Here is a 19,354-nt window from a genome sequence, read left to right as displayed (position 1 = left end):
TTAGTAGGTGAGCCTACTTGATTCTAAGCAGTACTGTACTAATTGGCAGATGTACATTGGATATCTATGGGACAGAAGCCTGGATGTTTGCTAACACAGAGCTTTCGTTATCTGTGAACTTTTGCATTTTCCTTTGCACAAAAGGCTACTACTTAAGGGGAAAACAGAGTCAAGATCCAATGATACGTCATGTGTCGTGTGTGTGTCCCAGCACCTAATAATATCCTGTTTCATCAGCATTCACCCTCTTCTCTCCCTTCTATTATTCAATGATTTTGTTTTAAATTATTTCTTATAAGAGGGACAAGCATAACTTTCACTCCAGCACAAAACACTTCAAGTGCTATTGTTGCTCTGTATGGGGTAGGCTCTGTCTCCTTCTTCCCAGCACTGAAATATCTGGAGCCCAGATTTGTAGTCAAGATTTCAGGCACATTTTTGTGGCCTCATAGTTCTTATTTAGTTTTTAAAGATAAAAAAAGAAAAACTATTTTAATAATTTGACCTGCATTTTCATCATTTCTAATGTCTGTGGCATCCTTCCAGATGTGTTTCTGCCTGACTGACCCTCCTGTCAATACTTATTAATTTCATGGCAATCTTTTTAAGTGTGTTTGGAAACAAACAGGAAAAAGTTACTCTAAGGTCAAGAACAAGCCCAGGGAAGCAAAACAGGAATGATCATGCTCCCTACAACAGTTTGTATTTCTGTAGCTTTTTCTATCTTGCTCTTAAAATGGGCTTTACACATACAGATCTGTAAAACATCTCTGAAGACGGAAGTTGCTACTCCAGTCCTGGAGGTGAGAGGAGGCACCAAGGCGTTAGTTACCAAAATGAATCAGTGAGTCAGTGGTAGAACGAGGAGCTCCAAGGCTCTAACCCCTCTGCAAGCTCTTCTGCTGGAGAAGTGAGACACGGACATCTCAGTCAGAGTGACAGCTTTGGCTACTTAAATAACGATCCACTGGAATAACCTGGGGGATAAATGGTGTTGAAAAACTTGGGACTCTACAGGCAGCTGGACCCATGAGGTCAAAGTGTCCTCAGTGTGCAAAGTGCTTCCCCAGAGCTGTAGCTTTCTTGGTTTTATATGCTTACCAAGTCAGTGTAAACCAAACTCTGGCTAATGATTTAAACCTAGAAACAAAACTTGTTTTCCTCCGAGAAAACCATAGGAGAGGCTACTCGCTTTGTTTTTTCATTATTCTGCCCCATTCGTACAGCTGGAGAGCTGTGTTTATGGTCTTCAGCCCTTCAGAAGAGAAGAAACACCAGCCAGAGCGGGGAAAAAAAGTAAAGGAGGGGGGTGTCAGCTGCCCCGGACGAAGCCTGCCCCAGCGCCGTGGGTAACTGGTGTCTTGGCAAACACGGCCTCTTGTCCTGGGAGTTTCTCCCGGTGGGAACGAAGAGTCTCGCGGGGACAGTTGGGTCAGGCGAGACGATCTTCGGAGCCCCCTCGGAAGGGCGAGAAGCTCTATTAGAGAAAAAGCGGCCAAACCCTGAAATAGCAGGAGCACCCCAGCGCCCAGAAGCCCTCCGAGAGGAGCCGGCGGTGTCAGCCTGGCTCGCCGGGGCTGTCGCACCGGGGACGGGAGCCGGTTACCGGGGAAAGGGACCGCCCTCTGGCGGCGGCCCCGCCGCGGCCACCTCGTCCCATCGCCATCGCCGTGGCCGAGCCAAACCCGCCTGGCGGAGGGCCGCGGAGCCCCCGTCCCCAACCCGGTTGGGTGATCTGGTACCTTCGGGCCGATGGAGCTCCGCACCGGAGGATTAGAAATGGTGGGGCCGGGGGGGGGTTCTGTGGGGGGGGTCCCAACCGGAGAGAGGGCTTTTCGGAGCGACCGGCGTCGAGTCGGTGTCCCGACGCGGTCCGTGGGTTAGGTCAAGGAGGGCTGGCGCGTACACGGGCTGTGCGGAAGCAGGGGTTCCTTCGGGCCGGGGAAATCTTTGTGTGGGCCGGTGAAGACGCGGCCGTAGGAGCGCAGCGGTGCGCGGGGGCTCAGAGCGCCCGGCGTCCCTCGGCTCTGCGTCGGAGAGACCCGGCTGCGCTCTCGCCGGCAAGTACGAGTCCGAATTGGCAAGTTACGCTGCACGCTGAAAAAAAAAAGGAAGGTTGGATTTGGTAGAGGGCTTTTACTAGGGAAAACTGAAAAATACGTATCTGACGTATCTGAAGACTCGGTTTTAACTTGCCTCCCGATTGTTCCAGATGTTCCCCAGATGTCAAAGGGAACCAGGCGTTGAAACAGCAGAACACGTTTGCTTTAAGACATTCTAGCTTCAGTATTGCCAAAGAATTAAAAGCCCTGGGTTTGTTTTGATTTTCCTTTCACTAGTAACTTTAATATCTATTAATTGCCTATTAATCTAATTGAAGGTGAATTAGTTCCTTTTTATTCCAGACAGCGTGAGGTTGATGCACATCCTGATCCTGGCTGCTTCCCAATCTCTTCTCTTTGGGTTTGTATGGTACTGAGCAGCTCTTGGAAGAGTGCTACAAACATCAGCAACGATCGATGCACACCACAGGGGTAAAAACAGAGAGCTGAGCTCCTCCGCAGAGACCTTATAGAACTCACCGACTCGGGGCTTCCCTCTTTAGCACTTCCTTCGACAGAAAGGTTTCAGGGCACGTGAAAGAGTTGAAGGCTGCAGGAGAGGTCGGGAACTGTCCCTATCCGCTGACAAAACCTCCGCTGAGCAGGGCCCAGCGTCCCCGGGGAGCGGCAGCTGGGGCACAGGGTCTCTGATGCCCCTCCATGGCCCCGGGGGAAGGAAATGTGGGGTGAGGGAAGGATGTGCCTCCACCCGCGCCCTTCCCTTCCCGCTCTCCTTTCCCTTCTTTTTCTTGCCAAGTGGGAAATCGACATTCAATTAATACTTAACTTGCGGAAAATGCATTTTTCAGGAATTTATGACACAAATTCAAGATCATTCAAAACATCAGTATTGTTTCCGTTGCCGCTGCTGGGTGCAAGGGAATTGGCAGCTCCGAACACTCCGAGGACGAGTCCCTTTGCGCTGGAGGAGATGCTGCTAGAGGCAGAGGCTGCCTGTAGTGTTTTAAGTCTACGGAAGCGAGGAACTGAATTACAGACTGTGCGCAGGCGCCCCGGTTTGACTCAAGTCGCTGGCGTAAAGCAGATACGAGCGGTGTGCGCGGGTTTTCTCGGACAGCTTTGATTATCCCTGTTTTCTCTGCGCCTCTGGTGATAACCAGACTCGAAGCGAGACGAGTCTGCGCGCAGCCGGCCCGTCGCGCGGCGGTGGCAGGACTTTGTGCAGGGAGTTTGGGCGGGGAACGGTGGCGGTACGTTTTTCTGGTGTGCTTGTGTTCGGTTACGTGTCTAACATCAATTCCGAGGGTGAGTTTTGGCTTTGTTAAAGTCCTTGGAATAAAAAAAAAAACCAGACGTGTGATGTGGGACAGGCGCTCGCCCCGTCCGTTCCTCCAGGCCGCCAGGGGGCGCTCCCGCGGGCGGCCGCCGGCGCGGGGCGGAGGGGCGGGGCCACACACCCACCGCGCGCGCGCCCGCCCGCCCTCCCGCGCCGCTTCAAGCCGGCGGTGCCGCTCGCTCGCGGCTTCCGGTTCCGTGACCCGGCAGTGCAAGCGGAGGCCATGGCCGCCTGCTGAGGTGAGGTGAGCTGCGGAGCGGGGCCGGGGCCGGGGCCGGGGCCGCGGCCGCTCCTCTCCTTCCGTCAGCGCTCCGAGCGGCTCTCTCGCCCCGCAGGTTGGGCCGGGGCGGCTCCTCTCGGCCCCTCTCTGCCGGCAGGCCCCGGCTGTTATTTAAAGCGCCGGTTGAAGCCGTTCCCAGCCGTCTTCTCTGCCCCGGTGGGCTTCTCGGCGAAGAAGCTGCGGAGGGGGGAGCCCGGGCACCGCGAAGCCCCGAGGGGAGAGTGCTCGGAGCTGGGAAATCAGTCACTGGCTTTCTGTTTTTTGTAGTTGTATTTACTGGAAGTGGTTTTGCAGTAAACCTGTGTTATACTCGCTCTCTCTGTCTCTCTCCAGGCCGAGGACTGACTTTCGCTTGTGAGCTGTGTGCCGTGGTCACCAGTAAGGCCAAGCTGTACAGTTAAGGCCTGTGGTACCTTGTGTCTCATCAGGTGAAAATGAAGACCATTTTAATGGTCGCGGAGAAGCCTTCTCTGGCTCAGTCCATCGCCAAGATCCTCTCGAGGGGTAGGAAAGAAAGCATGTCTGTTCGGTCCTTCTGCTTGTTGTTCGGCCGGTGGCAGCACCGAAGTGCTCTGGAGTGCCCAGGCCAACTGAGGAGATCGGTGTTAGCTGCCTAGAGGCAAATCCTGTGATGGTGAAGGTTACCAGCCTTTGCTGTAGATGAAGTGAGGTTGAGAAACACCCTGGTCAGTTACTTGGTGATCTTGGGGCAGCTGCCATCTGGGAGTGGTGGCTTAGGACAGGTTGCGGTTCACAAATTGCTGGATGGCCCTTCATGTTCTGTTTATTTTTATGTGCTGGTGCCTATTTAGTTCAAGACTAAAGGAATCTGGTTTTGATATTTTATGTAACTATAGTGTGTGTTGGTACATATGGTTTCTGGAAAGCACCAATCGAGTAGCAAGTTGCTGTTACAAGATTTTTGAAGCTCTAGTAAATGTTTTATAAATCATGTGGAAAATAGAATGAGTTGATTGTAACTGTACTGGTCTAGAAAACTAGCTGTATTTTCATAAGGATTTCCTGGTGGGAGGGAAAAGATGGAGGAGATAATGGATAGTTTCAGTTGAAAACGAAATATGCTTTAAAAAGGTCTAAAGTGATAATTAACTGAAATAAAAACTGTATCAATGAGTAGAATTTTGTGATCAGGAAGACCCTAGCTATAAGATCTAAGAAAAGGGGGATGTCATTTCACACAAAATAACTTATTTCAATAGTTTTTTTTATCCTGTTGATATTTATGGTCTTATTTTCACAGGAAACATGTCCTCTCGCAAGGGACTGAATGGTGCATGCTCTGTGCATGAGTACACTGGATCATTTATAGGACAGAGTGCCCATTTCAAGATGACATCTGTATGTGGTCATGTCATGACTTTGGATTTCATAGGTATTTGTCTGTTCATAAGATATTTTCACTGATATGGCTTGTAGAGCTGTCAGAGACTTCTAATAGGAAAATACTGATCGTGGAAATAATTCAGGAAGAATTTTCAGGAGACAAGCAGAGAGAAAAGGAGGATGAAAGGATCACTTGTGGTCAGCAGTTCTTGATTTTTGTTTCTAGTTCTCTGGCTGACTTCTTGCATGACCTTGGTCATGCCACTTATCTTTTCTGTGCCTGAATTATGTCCCTGGAAAATGAGGGGAGATGAGGCTCTATTTGCTTACATGGAAAAATGTTTTGGTGCTTCAGATGAAAGATGATTAAAGAACGTAGAGTCCAAAAGGATATTCTCTGAAGCATTGTAGTGTATTACTGCAAAAAAGAGGTCTAGTAAGGATTATGCACAAAGAATCCTGTCACTAACTTGCTTTGAAGTGTTGGACTAGTCGTTTGACTACTGTATTTCCTCTAATGATAATTATGAGTTTTATGAGGGCTGAATTTTGAGTTATTTACACAGTGCTTTAAAGAGGTACAGTTTCATGTAATTGCTAAGCAATATTACTAACGGTTACTTTAGAAAAATGGGAATGAACAAAGATAAACAGTAAAACAGACTGCAGTGTGCATGTTGTGTGTGCCCTGTGAAAACAAGGAAAAATGTCTCCCACCCCTTGGCCTGATCGATTGACTGTACAACAGAATAGTTCATGTTTTAATTTTAATTTTAATAGCTCATGTTAAAATTTCTGAACGGTGTGTAGTATTTCTTTCTTGTCCTTCCTATGTCATGCTTCAAAATGGTAGCTGCAATTCACATAAAAAGCTAAGGGGTGCCTTGATATATAGTAAAGCAAGATGTGTTAGGGTAGAAAATTTTCCAATACAAGTTTTGAAAGCCAAGTGTTCTGCAAAGTAATTTTGTTTGTTGTTTGTTTTTGTTTTTTTTTTTTTTTTTTTTTAAATATATATTTAGAGCTCTACTTAATACACTTTTGCTTTTCAGGAAAGTATAACAGCTGGGACAAAGTGGATCCAGCAGAACTTTTTAGCAAAGCTCCCACAGAAAAGAAAGAAGCTAATCCCAAACTGACCATGGTGAAGTTTTTACAGGTATTCTTTCTTATGAGTAGTATTTGAGAGATATCTTTTTGTTTTGGCATTCTTTTTCTTTATTTCATCTGGAGCATATTCTATCTTCAAGGATTCATTGTTCCTATTCTTCCTCTTCAGATATAAAGCAATGAGACCTATTTTTAACCTGTCAAGAAAAAAGAAGTGAAATTATTTTGTGGTTTTGGAAAGCAATAAAAATTACTAATAAGTTTGAAAGATCAGTGTAGGATTTTGCTATGAATTAGCCTTGCTTTTTTAAAAAAAAAAAAAAAAATCTTAGAAGTTAGCTAGCTTTATTTACGAACCAGAAGTATAACCCTTTTCCAGCCCTTAGAGTGGCTCAATATATTGGGTTTGCGTGGCAAGGTTTTGGTAGCGGGGGGGGCTACAGGAGTGGCTTCTAGGAGAAGCTGCTAGAAGCTTCTGTGTCCAACAGAGGCCAATGCCAGCTGGCTCCAAGATGGACCTGCCGCTGGCCAAGGCCGAGCCCATCGGTGACAGTGGTAGCGCCTCCCGTGATAACGTATTTAAGAAGGGGAAAAAAAGTTGCTGCAGTACAGAAACTGCAGCCAGAGAGAGGAGTGAGAACATGTAAGAGAAACAATGCTGCAGACACCAAGGTCAGTGAAGAAGGAGGGGAGGAGGTGCTCCAGATGCCGGAGCAGAGATTCCTCTGCAGCCCGTGGTGAAGACCATGGTGAGGCAGATTGTCTGCCTGCAGCCCAGGGAGGTCCATGGTGGAGCAGATCTCCACCTGCAGCCCATGGAGGACCCCACACCAGAGCAGGTGGATACCCGAAGGAGGCTGTGACCCCGTGGGAAGCCCGTGCTGGAGCAGGCTCCTGGCAGGACTTGTGGACCCATGGACAGAGGAGCCCATGCTGGAGCAGGTTTTCTGGCAGGACTTGTGACCATGTGGGGGACCCATGCTGGAGCAGTCTGTTCCTGCAGGACTGCACCCTGTGGAAAGGACCCACGCTGGAGCAGCTTATGAAGAACTGCAGCCCCTGGGAAGGACCCACGTTGGAGAAGTTCATGGATAACTGTCTCCTGTGGGAGGGACCCCACACTGGAGCAGGGGAAGAGTGTGAGGAAGTCCTGCCCCTGAAGAGGAAGGAGCAGTAGAGACAATGTGTGATGAACTGACAGTAACCCCTATAGCCTGTCCCCCTGCACTGCTGGAGCGGGGTAGTTGGAGAATTTGGGAGTGAAGCCGTGCCCAGGAAGAAGGGAGGGGTGGGGGGAAGGTGTTTTAAGATTTGGTTTTATTTCTCATTACCCTACTCTGGTTTGATTGGCAATAAATTAAGTGAATTTTCCCCAAGTTGAGTCTGTTTTGCCCGTGACGGTAATCGGTTGAGCAATCTCTCCGTGTCCTTATCTTGACCCACAAGCCTTTTGTTATATTTTTTCTCCCCTGTCCAGTTGAGGAGGGGGAATGGTAGAGTGGCCACGTGGTGCTTAGTTGCTGTCTGGGGTTAAACCACGGCAGTCATCTTCACTCTAGTATAAAAAATGGAGTCTGTCTTCACAACAGATATTTTTCTGTTGGAGGGTAATGCCAGAGGACTCTGTCCTTTAAAACATTTGTTACATGTCTTCCCTCTACTAAGGCAGACAGGCCATCTGAATGTAGTGTTTCTCACGCTGCACGTTGAATGTTTGATTTAGCAGGTCTGTTCGCCTGCTTCCCAAAAGTGGGCAGTGTTTGGCAATGCGCCGTACAATATGCTAGAGTTCTAGGGTCGAAAAGAAAAGAGTACATTCTTAAATAAGGATTTTCGTCCCTGCAGAAAACAGATTTTTGTCATGGTTAGATCTATTTTATTAATTTTTCTGGTTCTTACACTGTCTGAAATCTTTGCCTTGTTGAATTCACTCTTGCATTTGCCTTTGAGTTTTTTGACTGTCGATATCTTGCTTCTCAAAATTGGATCGTTGGATGCATGTTTTGCTTCTAACAATTTTTTAATTTTTATTTTATTTTTAAATTATGTGGAAATTAAGGCACAGAAAGGGGAAGTGAGTGTGCCCAAGGCTGCATACACAGACTTTGGCAGTTTCAGGAGACTTTCACTGCCATAGAGCTATGCTGATTTTTTTCAGGTCCTACAGAAAAGCATCTCGTAGGCAGACTTCTGGTCCCACGAAGCACAGCTTGATTCTCTCTTCAAACCACTGTTTAAGTACCTGCAGACTTCTTGTCACTTCTGCTATATTCTTCCAATCCTTTTTACACCAAGTAAATGATCTTTAGTACTTTAAAATAGAAACAAAAAGTATATGGTTATTGAGGAGGTAGGTCTTTTTTTGTGTTGCTAAAGAACTGTGCTAATTTTTCTCACAGGTAGAGGGAAGAGGCTGTGATTGTATTGTCTTGTGGTTGGATTGTGATAAGGAAGGAGAGAACATCTGTTTTGAAGTAAGGTTTCCATTTTTAAGACTTATAATACCATAATATATTTTTCTGTGATATACAATACTATCAGTGTATTGTTTTATGAATATACAGTAAAATTCAAACTAATTTGAGTAAAGTTTTAAAGGCATGGAGGTGGAAAAACTCATGTGCTTTTGAACTCTTACGATGTCAGTTAAAGCGTATAAATCAATTTCATAGGTGTTGTTTATCTGAGGTGAACAGTAAGGACTCTTAAATGTTAGAACATTCCAGTGCTTTGAGAATTGGTCTGTATTTCACAGCTGGAGTAGTTATTTTGCTGTTCTTGTAAAACTTCATCTCTGTTATCTCTTGTTCATTAAGCAATTAGACACTTTTGAGCAAGAGGCTGCTTTTAAGTGTAGGCTTACTGCGCAAAGATTTTTTTTTTTTAACTTCTGATTCCCAGAAGTCTACATGAAGGGTATTTTTTGGTTTTTATTTAAAGCAGCACATTTTATCAAGTAATTAAGTTCTTCAATACCACTGTATCATAACGGCCCTGGCAATATGTAGAATAAACCCAGATAGAAACTGATACGTATTCACCAAAAGGTGCTGCAGCTGCACTGGTGAATGTCTTTGCACTTAGCTAAGAATAGTGCTTCACTTCCAGCAGTTGCTATTTAATAAATAAATCCTTCAGTTTTGCTAACAATACCCTTCTGAGTGGATATACAAATACTGCTCTTGCTTATCAGTTAGTGTATTGGCATGACATCTGCTGAATTAAGAAAGTAGCTATATATCAGCAAATAATTTGTGGAGAGTGGGTTTTTTTTCTTTAGAGAGAAAAACTGACTTAAGCCCTTACCTTTCAAATACTCTTAAAATATGCTTCTGATCTTCATTAGGTTCTTGATGCTGTTCTTCCTGTTATGAACAAACCTCGTAGCACCGAAAGGACAATTTATAGAGCTAAATTCAGTTCTATTACTGACACAGACATCTGCAATGCCATGAATCACTTGGGAGAACCCAATCGCAATGAAGCTCTTTCAGTGGATGCCCGCCAGGAGCTGGATCTTAGAATTGGCTGTGCGTTTACAAGGTGACAGCATAGATTACAGACAGTTCTATGAAAAGTTCAGGAATAGACCTCTGTCCACAAAATATGTCTTGGAACTCTAGTGCCTAATTCTGCTCAGCACCAAACTGCACAATTTTATGCACAGACAAATAAAAAGAAATAAAAAATTGTGTTATGGCTTTAACTGAGCTAGGTAAGGTACTATCAGCAGCTATGGTATGGTCTTATTTTATTATATTCTCCCACATTTCTTTGGGAATAAAAGGATTCAGCGAGGCAAAGTAATTATGACTTAATTAGCTGTAAGGTGATATTTCTCAGAAGGCTTTTTTCCTAATGCCTGAATGATTTAATAGATTACTCATATTTGTGTGTATAAGTTAACGAAAACTTCTGCTTTTCATGGGAATTAGGATATTAATGTACTTGTTCCTGTTTGGTTTTGTGGTTTTTTTTTTTCGCCCCTGTCTTAGGTTTCAGACTAAATATTTTCAGGGAAAATATGGGAATTTAGACAGCTCCCTCATCTCCTTTGGGCCATGTCAGACCCCAACACTTGGATTCTGTGTTGAAAGGCATGACAAAATCCAGTCATTTAAGCCTGAGACTTACTGGGTGTTGCAAGCTAAAGTAAGTTTTACAATACTTGTTTGTATATGAGGAACATATATTTTTACCAAAGAAATGCATTTATGTTTTCAATTTGTTCATTCATAAATTTGTAGCTGCTGACAAGAATTCACAATGCCTACAGTTTACTCATGTGTTCTCATTCAGTTCACTTGAGTATCACTACTCTCTCAAGAACAGATTCCAGGAAGTCAGTTTTGTATTAAAGTGGTTATTGTCTGCTGTTTATAAGAATTCTTCAGTGCTAACCATCTAAGCTTAGACTCAGCCAAAAATACTACTTAAAATGGTTTTCTTTTGTTCCCTGGGGTCCTTGGACTGACTGTGTTGTTAATTTGAACCCAGGAATTAATTAGGCTGCCAACAAACATTGGCATTGCTGAGTATTGGAATTTTAAAGCAAATAAAATGCTCATTGTGTTAATTGGCAATTGAGTCCTTGGAGTACTTTGGCAGCTTACAGCAGTTTTGTAGCCTTGCTGCTGTCCAAGCTCTGAGAGCAAACCAACATGGTTTTACTGCTTGTGATCACAAGGATTTTTTAAACAAATAAGGGATAGATGGTAAAAAGTTGCCATTTTTAGATTTTAAAATAATTTTAAAAAGATGAAGTTGGTGTCTACTGTAATCTCTTTCCTGATGTGTCTCACGTATCATGCTAGGAAATATTTGGTGCTGTTTTCAGAGAGTTCTGTGCTCTCTTATATTGGTTGCTTCATATTTATTTTTGTACGTGGGACTTTAAACATGACCTAGTTACAGTTTAATACAAATGATTGATTTTGCTAAATCAAAATGGTAAACTTTGAATTTCTGCCCATTTCAGCCTTTACTGTTCCCAGTACTAAAAACAAGAATAGTATATCAGTTAACTGAAGGAATAATTCCACTCATTCCCCCCACCCCAAAACTCAAAGTACTCCATCTTTCTTGAAAGCCCCTGTGAAAAAGAGTATAACTGCACGTTTGAAGCACTTGTGTCCTAGTACAGGTATTGTTAGGATTTGTTTGCTGGATTGTTGTTGGAAATGTGCATTCTCACACTTGTAGTAATAGAGTTGATGGGAATTAAATGTTTTTTTTCTTTTGGTCCAATAGGTGAACCCTGAAAAAGAAAGTTCTCTCACTTTGGATTGGGATAGAGTGAGGGTGTTTGATCGTGAGATTGCTCAAATGTTCCTGAATATAACAAAGATAGCAAAAGAAGCAAAGGTAAGAATATTTACTAAGTGTCAGTAGAGCCATATTTCATACAAAGGAAATACCATTTAATATTTCATTTGCTGCGTATTGGGGTTTTTTTGTTGTTTTTGTTAAAGAAGAGTGTAGAATATCTGTATCTTGGTTTTTACTCCATTCAACTTTGTGTAAATGGGAATAAAAGGCAAGAGTTTTTTTTATTGTGGTTCATGTTATGCTAGTGTGGTCATGTCAGCAGAAGCCCCTTCTTAATATTGACTTTGGAAATGATCATCACTCATGATAGGAATTCTTCATTACTAAACCTGCTAAGAAATACTGTTCAGATCTCTCCAAGCAGACCTCTTATTTCCCATGTGACATTGTATAAATCAGAGTGTAATTACTTATATGGCAGTATTGCTGCAGTTAAATTTTTAATCGTGTATGGTACAGACTTTATAGCCAATTAACTTCTAATTCTGCTCTTTTCAATACTTGTTTGACAGTATGTTTGGATTTAAGTGCTTATAGCCATCAAGGTTCGAAGACTGCGTGAAGCTTTTAAAAATCTGGATCCTTATAGTTAGGACCATTACTTGGAATAAGCACTAAATCCTTGTAGCGCTGAAAGTATGTGCTGCTGAGGTAAATGGGAAGTAAAGATAGCAGTAAGCTACCTTGCTGCATTCCCAGTTATAGGCCTGATCTAGTCCATAGCACAAAGGCACCTTAGAACTGTAACTTTAGAATTTGGCAAAATTATCTCCGGTCAGATTTTCTAAAGTAAAAACATATTGGTGGTTACTGTTTTAAGAAAACAAAACAGATATGACAAGAATAGATAATGGTAGGTATGCCACATGTCTATTTTTTATTTTATGATTGAAATTATACATCTACCAATTACCAAACTTCAAAACTTTTACTGGGAAAATGCTATTTTCTAGGTAGAATCTGTGAGTAAAAAAGAGAAGGTGAAGCAGAGACCACTGGCTCTGAACACGGTAGAAATGCTACGAGTGGCCAGTGCTGCTTTAGGTATGTGTAAAAGTTCAGATTTCCACACTGTTTTAAAGCAAAATATTTTGGCTTCTCAGCCAAATGAAATAATCAAGGACGTATCAAATATAGTTTGATACCCTCCTCTCCCTATAACACTTCATTCTGGGGGAAGGATCAAGTTTAAAAATCTTGTCAAAAGTGAAATGTTGGGTAAGATCAAGGTGACAGAAGTCTTATGGAAAGGACAAACCATGATTTATTTAAATGCTTGGATAAGGTATACTTTCAGATGCAGCAAACAAATCACAATTGGAAGTGATTTTTTTTTTTCTCCTGTCCTGTCTTAGGAATGGGTCCACAACATGCCATGCAAATAGCAGAGCGTCTTTATACTCAGGGTTATATTAGCTACCCTCGAACAGAAACTACTCATTACCCAGAAAACTTTGACTTGAAAGGGTGTTTGAGACAACAAGCCAATAATCCTTACTGGGCAGAAACTGTGAGTACATGAAGTAAAACTTTGTACTAACAGATCATTCTCTAGTCTGTGTTTTAGGATGTATCTTTCTTGGTATATTATGACCTATAGGTCTTCAGAAACAATAAATATCTGTAATTGCTGTTATTTATGGATGTTGTATTGTTATGAATTTGATCTGAAAAGTTTCTTAACCTGCTAAGAGAGACCTGTTATCCACTTCAGTCAGCCTGTATTTTCTCTCTTCCTTCACCCAGGTAAAAGCATTGCTATCAGAAGGCATTAATCGTCCAAGGAAAGGCCATGATGCAGGAGACCATCCTCCCATCACCCCAATGAGAGCTGCAACAGAAGCGGAATTAGGTATAGGCAAATTGGGTAGCATTGGAACACTATGTGGGGAAATTAGTTCATTGAGGTATAGGAGCTAGTTTGAAAATCCCTGAGTTTCAACAGAAAATACAATTACTTGAATGGCAGGAAGTGAAGAGAGAGCAGACTTTTATCCTAACTTCTAGTGACAGTGAAGTTCAGAGCTGGTCTGCTCTCCAGTAGTTGATCCTAGGGACCATGGTACTGCTAAGAGAAATAGCCATCTTAACAACTTAATGTCTGCTTTCTCTAGGAGGAATTTGCTCCAGAGTAGTGAAACTTTATGCATTTTTGTGCTTGTAAGTCAAACTTCAGCTGCATTTTAATTTAGTCTCTATGGTTTGTGGGTTTTATGTTAAAATGTGACATTTGATTTTCTGTACACTGTAATCCCTCAAACGAGGATTTTAAGGTTATAAGAAATTGTAGTGAATGTTTTGTTTATTAGGAATAGCTGAGATTGTTGTAGAAAAGAGGTAACCTCTGACTTTCATGAATTGGTGAAATAATCTCTGATAGAAAAATAAATGCTTTAAATTTTTGAGTGATTGTATAGGGTACTGAGTGGCCATTTAAGATTTTTTTCTTTATATACACAGCAAGATGAAATATGCAAAGCACGGGATTAAGAATTAGAAGCTGATCATAGCAGTGTAACCTTTTGACTATTCCATCTATCTGTAGATTGTGAATAAGGAAACTTTGCTTTGAAAATTAACCTATATTAGTGCTAATAAATAGTATTTTAAACCGATCTCTTGCAGGACTTCAACCTGCCCAGTGTGGCAGTTGCCACTAGAATCCCATTTTAGGATTTAGATTAGGGTGTGGTCTCCAGTGGCACTAAGCAGTAGATGATTTTATTTTTCTTCATATGTCTTTTCCTTTTTGCTTAAAAAAAATGTCTTTTCTAGTTTACCCTCTCATTCAAACACATTGCAAAACCGGGAGATGGGCTGGCTAAGATAGCGGTCCTTCTCCAAGAGCATCTGCACGCAGCTCATGTCTGTATGACATGGCGTTTCTATAGGCAGGAAGTTTTAAAGGGGAAACTGGGTGGACTTTTGAATGATACTTTCTTTTATGTACCAGTTTTTCCTGTGATACCTATGGAAATCTGGTGCCTTTTAGTGCAGATTTTATGTAGAGCTGCAGGACTTGAGTTATGTCGGTAAGATGTTGTTTATCCTCAGGTGGAGATGGATGGCGACTATATGAGTATATAACTAGGCATTTCATTGCCACTGTCGGTGCTGATTGCAAGTACCTACAAACCACCATTTCTTTCAGTATTGGCCCTGAACGTTTTACCTGTATTGGAAAAGTGGTAACTTCACCAGGTAAGACTCATCAGAGAGTAAGTAGTTAGCTACAAATTTTTTCTTTTCCTCATTAATACATTGGATGGATATAAAAGTGAAGCTTTGGGGACAAGTACAGTTTTGAAGACATTTTTTGAGCTATCAAGACCAGAGACCATATCTTTGTCTTCATTTCCATACTTCAGTTACAATAGAAAATTTTCATGTAGTAGTCTCAAAGATTTAATACTGCATTTTCCAGTGTGAAGACCTGTCCTTTTACAGACAGCAAATGCCTTTTGGGGGGGTAAATTACACAGAGGCAGATTTTTTTTTCTTGGGCCTCTGTAAAAAGAATGTAGCACCACCACTGAGATTTTTATGGTAAGCGGGCCCAATAGTCCTTATTATATTAATATGAGTTACTATTTGTATTTCCTTTTTAAGAAACTCTTCCCATCCATTCTGGCGCTGTGCTTTCATTCAAGGAAAGTGTTTACTTTTTTTGTACATCAACCTGACTCAAGTCACACACAAAATAGATCTGATGCAGTGTCGTGACAGTGTCTTGTGATACTGTATTTCAACAGTATTTCTAGCCTTAGTTATTTTCTGCAAGGTGTGGCAGACAGCCTTTTAACTTTGATCTGTATAACATGGTCCATGTTAAAATTAGAAACATACACCTTGGCCTTCTGAAAGCTGTGAAGATAAGCTTTCTTTATTTTTGTTTGTTTCTTTACCTCCAGGGTTCACAGAAATTATGCCATGGCACAGCATCCCATTAGAAGAGAGTCTTCCCCACTGTGAGAAAGGAGATCTTTTTCCAATTGGTGAAATAAAATTGCTGGAAAAGCAAACCAGTCCTCCTGATTACCTGACAGAAGCAGAACTTATCACTCTGATGGAAAAGCATGGCATCGGTAGGAACTTGCTTAACTTGCATTATCCTGTAATACATCACCAGGAGTGCAAAGAGTCTGAATCGCTCCTCTGAACTATCTCTGTCGGTAATGACCTTTCAGTATTCATTTGAATAGGTACAGTAATAATCTCTTTTTCCCTTCAAACCACAATGCCTGTAGCTCCTCCTAGCAGATGGTAGATTGTCTCTTCCCCCACATTCCTTTCCCTTTCTTATCCTTATGCCTAGTTTCTGGCCAAAGCAGTACCCTTTCATAACACATCCTTGTCACTTCCCTGTCAGAAAGAGCTGATGTTGCGTGGAAGCATGTACCTCCCCATTCTTAGGAATGATTTTTTGTCTTTACAGCTTGCTTCAGCTTTGCTGGCTTCAATAGTCCTTATATATCTTATTATACAATTTACTACAATATTACTTTTTTTTTTCAGTCTGACTTGTTTCCTTCGATGCATTTTCGTAAATTTGTCCAGTCAAAACAAACATAGTCTCTTACTCCACTGTGTTTTTCCAGAATAAGTGATTGTGAGAATAGATGTCTTCCCGATAGTAATTCCTTGGAAGAGATGAAAGGATTAAGGTTAAACCATATGTTTCAGACTTCTCAGAATTGCAAAGAAACATAACTTCCTCTCTAGTAACTCTTATCCACTGGAAGCTGGGTAACAGTAAAAAGGTATCTGAATTTTAAGCAGTCTCAGGAGCCTTATAATTTGATATAAAACCAGAGAAGTCAGAAGTGAGTAATTCGATGAAAACTTTTTTGTTCAGGATGGATATATTGTTTTCCTTTGTGTGGCAGGAACTGATGCAAGTATTCCAGTCCACATTAACAACATTTGCCAGCGAAACTATGTCACAGTGGAGAGTGGTCGGAGACTAAAGCCTACAAACCTTGGCATTGTTCTGGTTCATGGTTATTACAAAATAGGTCAGTTAAATGCTCTTCCCTTTCCATCCTCCTCCCTTCTTTTCCCTGCACTATGTCAAGGGCTGTTGTCACTGTATAAGTAGCATTTCTATCTCAACTGATGCATCAAGGAAAGTATTACTAATTCCAAGGACTATGATAATTAAAACTTGTTTGTTTATTTTGATGTCAGTTTATGTACGGATGGATTCCTACCCCCATTTTTTGATCTTTCATTGCTGCTTCTCTGTTGCTGCTGTCTCTGGTTTTCTGTTAGATGCAGAGTTGGTTCTTCCTACGATCCGCAGTGCTGTAGAGAAGCAACTCAACTTAATAGCTCTGGGTAAAGCAAATTATCATCAGGTCCTGGAGCACACCCTTGACATTTTCAAAAGGAAATTTCACTATTTTGTGGATTCTATTGCAGGTAAAACTTTCCCTACAATTACTTAATTGTTGCAAAGATGCTAGTAGAAAATACTTGTATATTAGGTTCCTTTCAGAGGTTTAGGCTTACTGAAAAGTTGTGCCAGGACTGGAAGTTTCCAGTCAAAATAAGTCGCTCTCCAAAAGAAAATGAACTGAATCATGGCTCCAAAACTCTACTTCACATTCATTTTGTGACAGTGTAGTGGTAAGTTTTCAAAAACTTCAGACTAGCTGAAGGTACTTAACCTTGTGTGTTTGTGCATGCTCAGTGCAAAACACTGTGTATTTAAAAAGTCTTCATAAACAAGGAAGAGCATTGTGAATAAAATATTTTAATTCTCACTTCTTCACCAGTCTTGTAGATGATTTTGTGCAAGGTTTCCTTTTAAGAACTAGAATTCTAACATAAATGTGATTATCTCTTTCGCAGGTATGGATGAACTGATGGAGGTGTCTTTTTCACCCTTAGCTGCCACAGGTAAACCTCTTTCCCGCTGTGGTAAATGCCATCGTTTCATGAAGTATATTCAGGTAAGTTCACCTCATGCTTGGAATTTAAATTTCACTTGCTGAGGGGCATTGAGCTAGAAACCCCTTTTCCATTATTGAATTTGGATTCAAATGTGGTTGTCAGGAGTGCTTTTCTAAAACAAAAAGACTGATGGAGTTTTTCCAGAGGGAGCAAACTAGAGAGCAGCCCCAGTTGGATTTACTGCAAGTTTTGAACTCTATTTACAGTTGTTCAGGAGATTTGTATTCTGTTTCCAGGCCAAACCAAGTCGTCTGCACTGCTCTCACTGTGATGACACCTACAGTCTCCCACAGAATGGTACCATTAAACTCTACAAAGAGTTGCGTTGTCCCCTAGATGACTTTGAGCTGGTGCTGTGGTCGTCTGGATCCAGAGGAAAGAGCTACCCACTCTGTCCATACTGCTACAACCATCCTCCCTTCAGGGACATGAAAAAAGGTAGGAATTCTGTAAACATGCAGGATCAGCCTCACTTGAAATAAATTAGGTGCAGTCTATACAGTGTGCTTTTTAGTAGTTTTTAATCAGTGTTGCTTAGTATAAAGTGCTGTTCAAATTACATTAGATACCTAAAATTCACATCAAACTCACTGACCAAAATTTATTAGTTAACTCATTTCTGAATACCTTTTTTTCTTTATAAAAGAAGTAAGAAACTAATTTACATGCATACACAGTATGTGACCTTTGTAACACTCAGTATGCAGTGAAAGACACTGAGGTTGTGGCACCTTGCACATTGGAGTATTCTTGGAATGGATAGGTCTATAGATTAAGACCAGGTCTTGAGAGTGTTTTGATACTGAGATGGCGTGTCAAAAGCTGTTGAAGGATATAAGAAGGAGTAAAAGTTGCAGTTAGTTTAGTAACTGTGAGAACAAAAGTTACTTAAAGTAGTGCTTTGGAGTTCTGACTATCAGGAGCTTTTTGGCATCTTTTTATTGCCACCTTTTAATTAAAAATGTCTTGTACTACAGTGTATAGTGCAAGTATAAAATAGTTAGTTAGGAGCCATACATTTAATTGAAGACATAGTTAGTTTTCATCACTAATGTGTCCAAACTGCCTGTACTGTACAGTGGCAGTATCTGGCAATTCTGAAAGCCATTACAGAAAAATTTTTGAGCAAGGGATTATTCTGAATCTGTGAAAAGGCAAGTTGCAATTTAGGGAGTGGTTCCATTCTTTCGTGATTTAGAAAACCTATAATATACTAAGCTGTCTTTGACTTCTGTGTCTCACTTCATCCAAACTGGGTAGAGCGGGTAGTGATATAAAGGGTTCCTTGTGGTATGGTTTTACTCTTCTTCCACCAGGAATGGGCTGTAATGAATGCACCCACCCCACGTGCCAGCATTCGCTTAGCATGCTTGGAATTGGGCAGTGTGTTGAGTGTGAGAATGGGGTTCTGGTGCTAGACTCGACGTCGGGTCCCAAGTGGAAGATGGCCTGCAACAAATGCAATGTGATTGTGCACTTCTTTGAGAATGCCCACAAAGTCCGAGTGTCACCGGAGACCTGTGACTTGTGTGATGCAGCCCTTGTGGACGTAGATTTTAACAAAGCCAAATCTCCTCTACCTGGTGATGAGACCCAGCATTCAGGCTGCATATTCTGTGACCCTGTGTTTCAAGATCTCGTGGAGCTGAAACACGCAGCCATGAGGCACCCCATGCACCGTGGGGGACAAGGAAAAAGGCAAGGTCGAGGAAGAGGTAAAGGCCGGAGGCCTGGAGGAAGACTCAATCCAAAGAAACCCAAGGACAAAATGGCAGCTCTGGCTGCTTACTTTGTATAATGGCTACACAACAGAAAAATAAACTTCTTATAAAAATTTGTTTCCCTTTAAGTTCATTTTTAAGTATTTTTTATCTTTACTGCTTTCCTGTTCTTAGAAAAGTGAAACACCTTAGATTGTTGTATGCCTTGATTTAAGCA

General features: G+C 41.9%; 1 protein-coding gene across 2 annotated transcripts; it reads left to right on the top strand.

Moving 5' to 3' along the window:
• The first annotated feature begins 3,540 nt into the window (after positions 1-3,540).
• TOP3B (DNA topoisomerase III beta) lies at positions 3,541-19,265 on the top strand. 2 transcript variants are annotated; one of them, XM_069795061.1, is made up of 18 exons: positions 3,541-3,638; positions 4,013-4,183; positions 4,941-5,072; positions 6,076-6,182; positions 8,533-8,607; positions 9,480-9,676; positions 10,129-10,285; positions 11,384-11,497; positions 12,415-12,505; positions 12,817-12,971; positions 13,208-13,313; positions 14,516-14,662; positions 15,373-15,546; positions 16,348-16,476; positions 16,733-16,882; positions 17,315-17,415; positions 17,653-17,854; positions 18,733-19,265. In XM_069795061.1, the coding sequence occupies exons 2-18, from the start codon at positions 4,114-4,116 to the stop codon at positions 19,212-19,214; spliced, it is 2,589 nt and encodes an 862-aa protein (XP_069651162.1). In that variant the 5' UTR covers positions 3,541-3,638; positions 4,013-4,113; the 3' UTR covers positions 19,215-19,265. The 2 variants fall into 2 exon arrangements, with proteins under 2 accessions (XP_069651162.1, XP_069651163.1); XM_069795062.1 differs by having other exon boundaries at positions 3,552-3,643.
• Positions 19,266-19,354: the final 89 nt, after the last annotated feature.

Source organism: Haliaeetus albicilla, chromosome 10, assembly GCF_947461875.1.
Source record: "Haliaeetus albicilla chromosome 10, bHalAlb1.1, whole genome shotgun sequence".
Lineage (NCBI taxonomy): Eukaryota > Metazoa > Chordata > Aves > Accipitriformes > Accipitridae > Haliaeetus > Haliaeetus albicilla.
The sequence above is the reverse complement of the archived record's forward strand: the minus strand, read 5'-3'. Positions and strand labels throughout refer to the sequence as shown.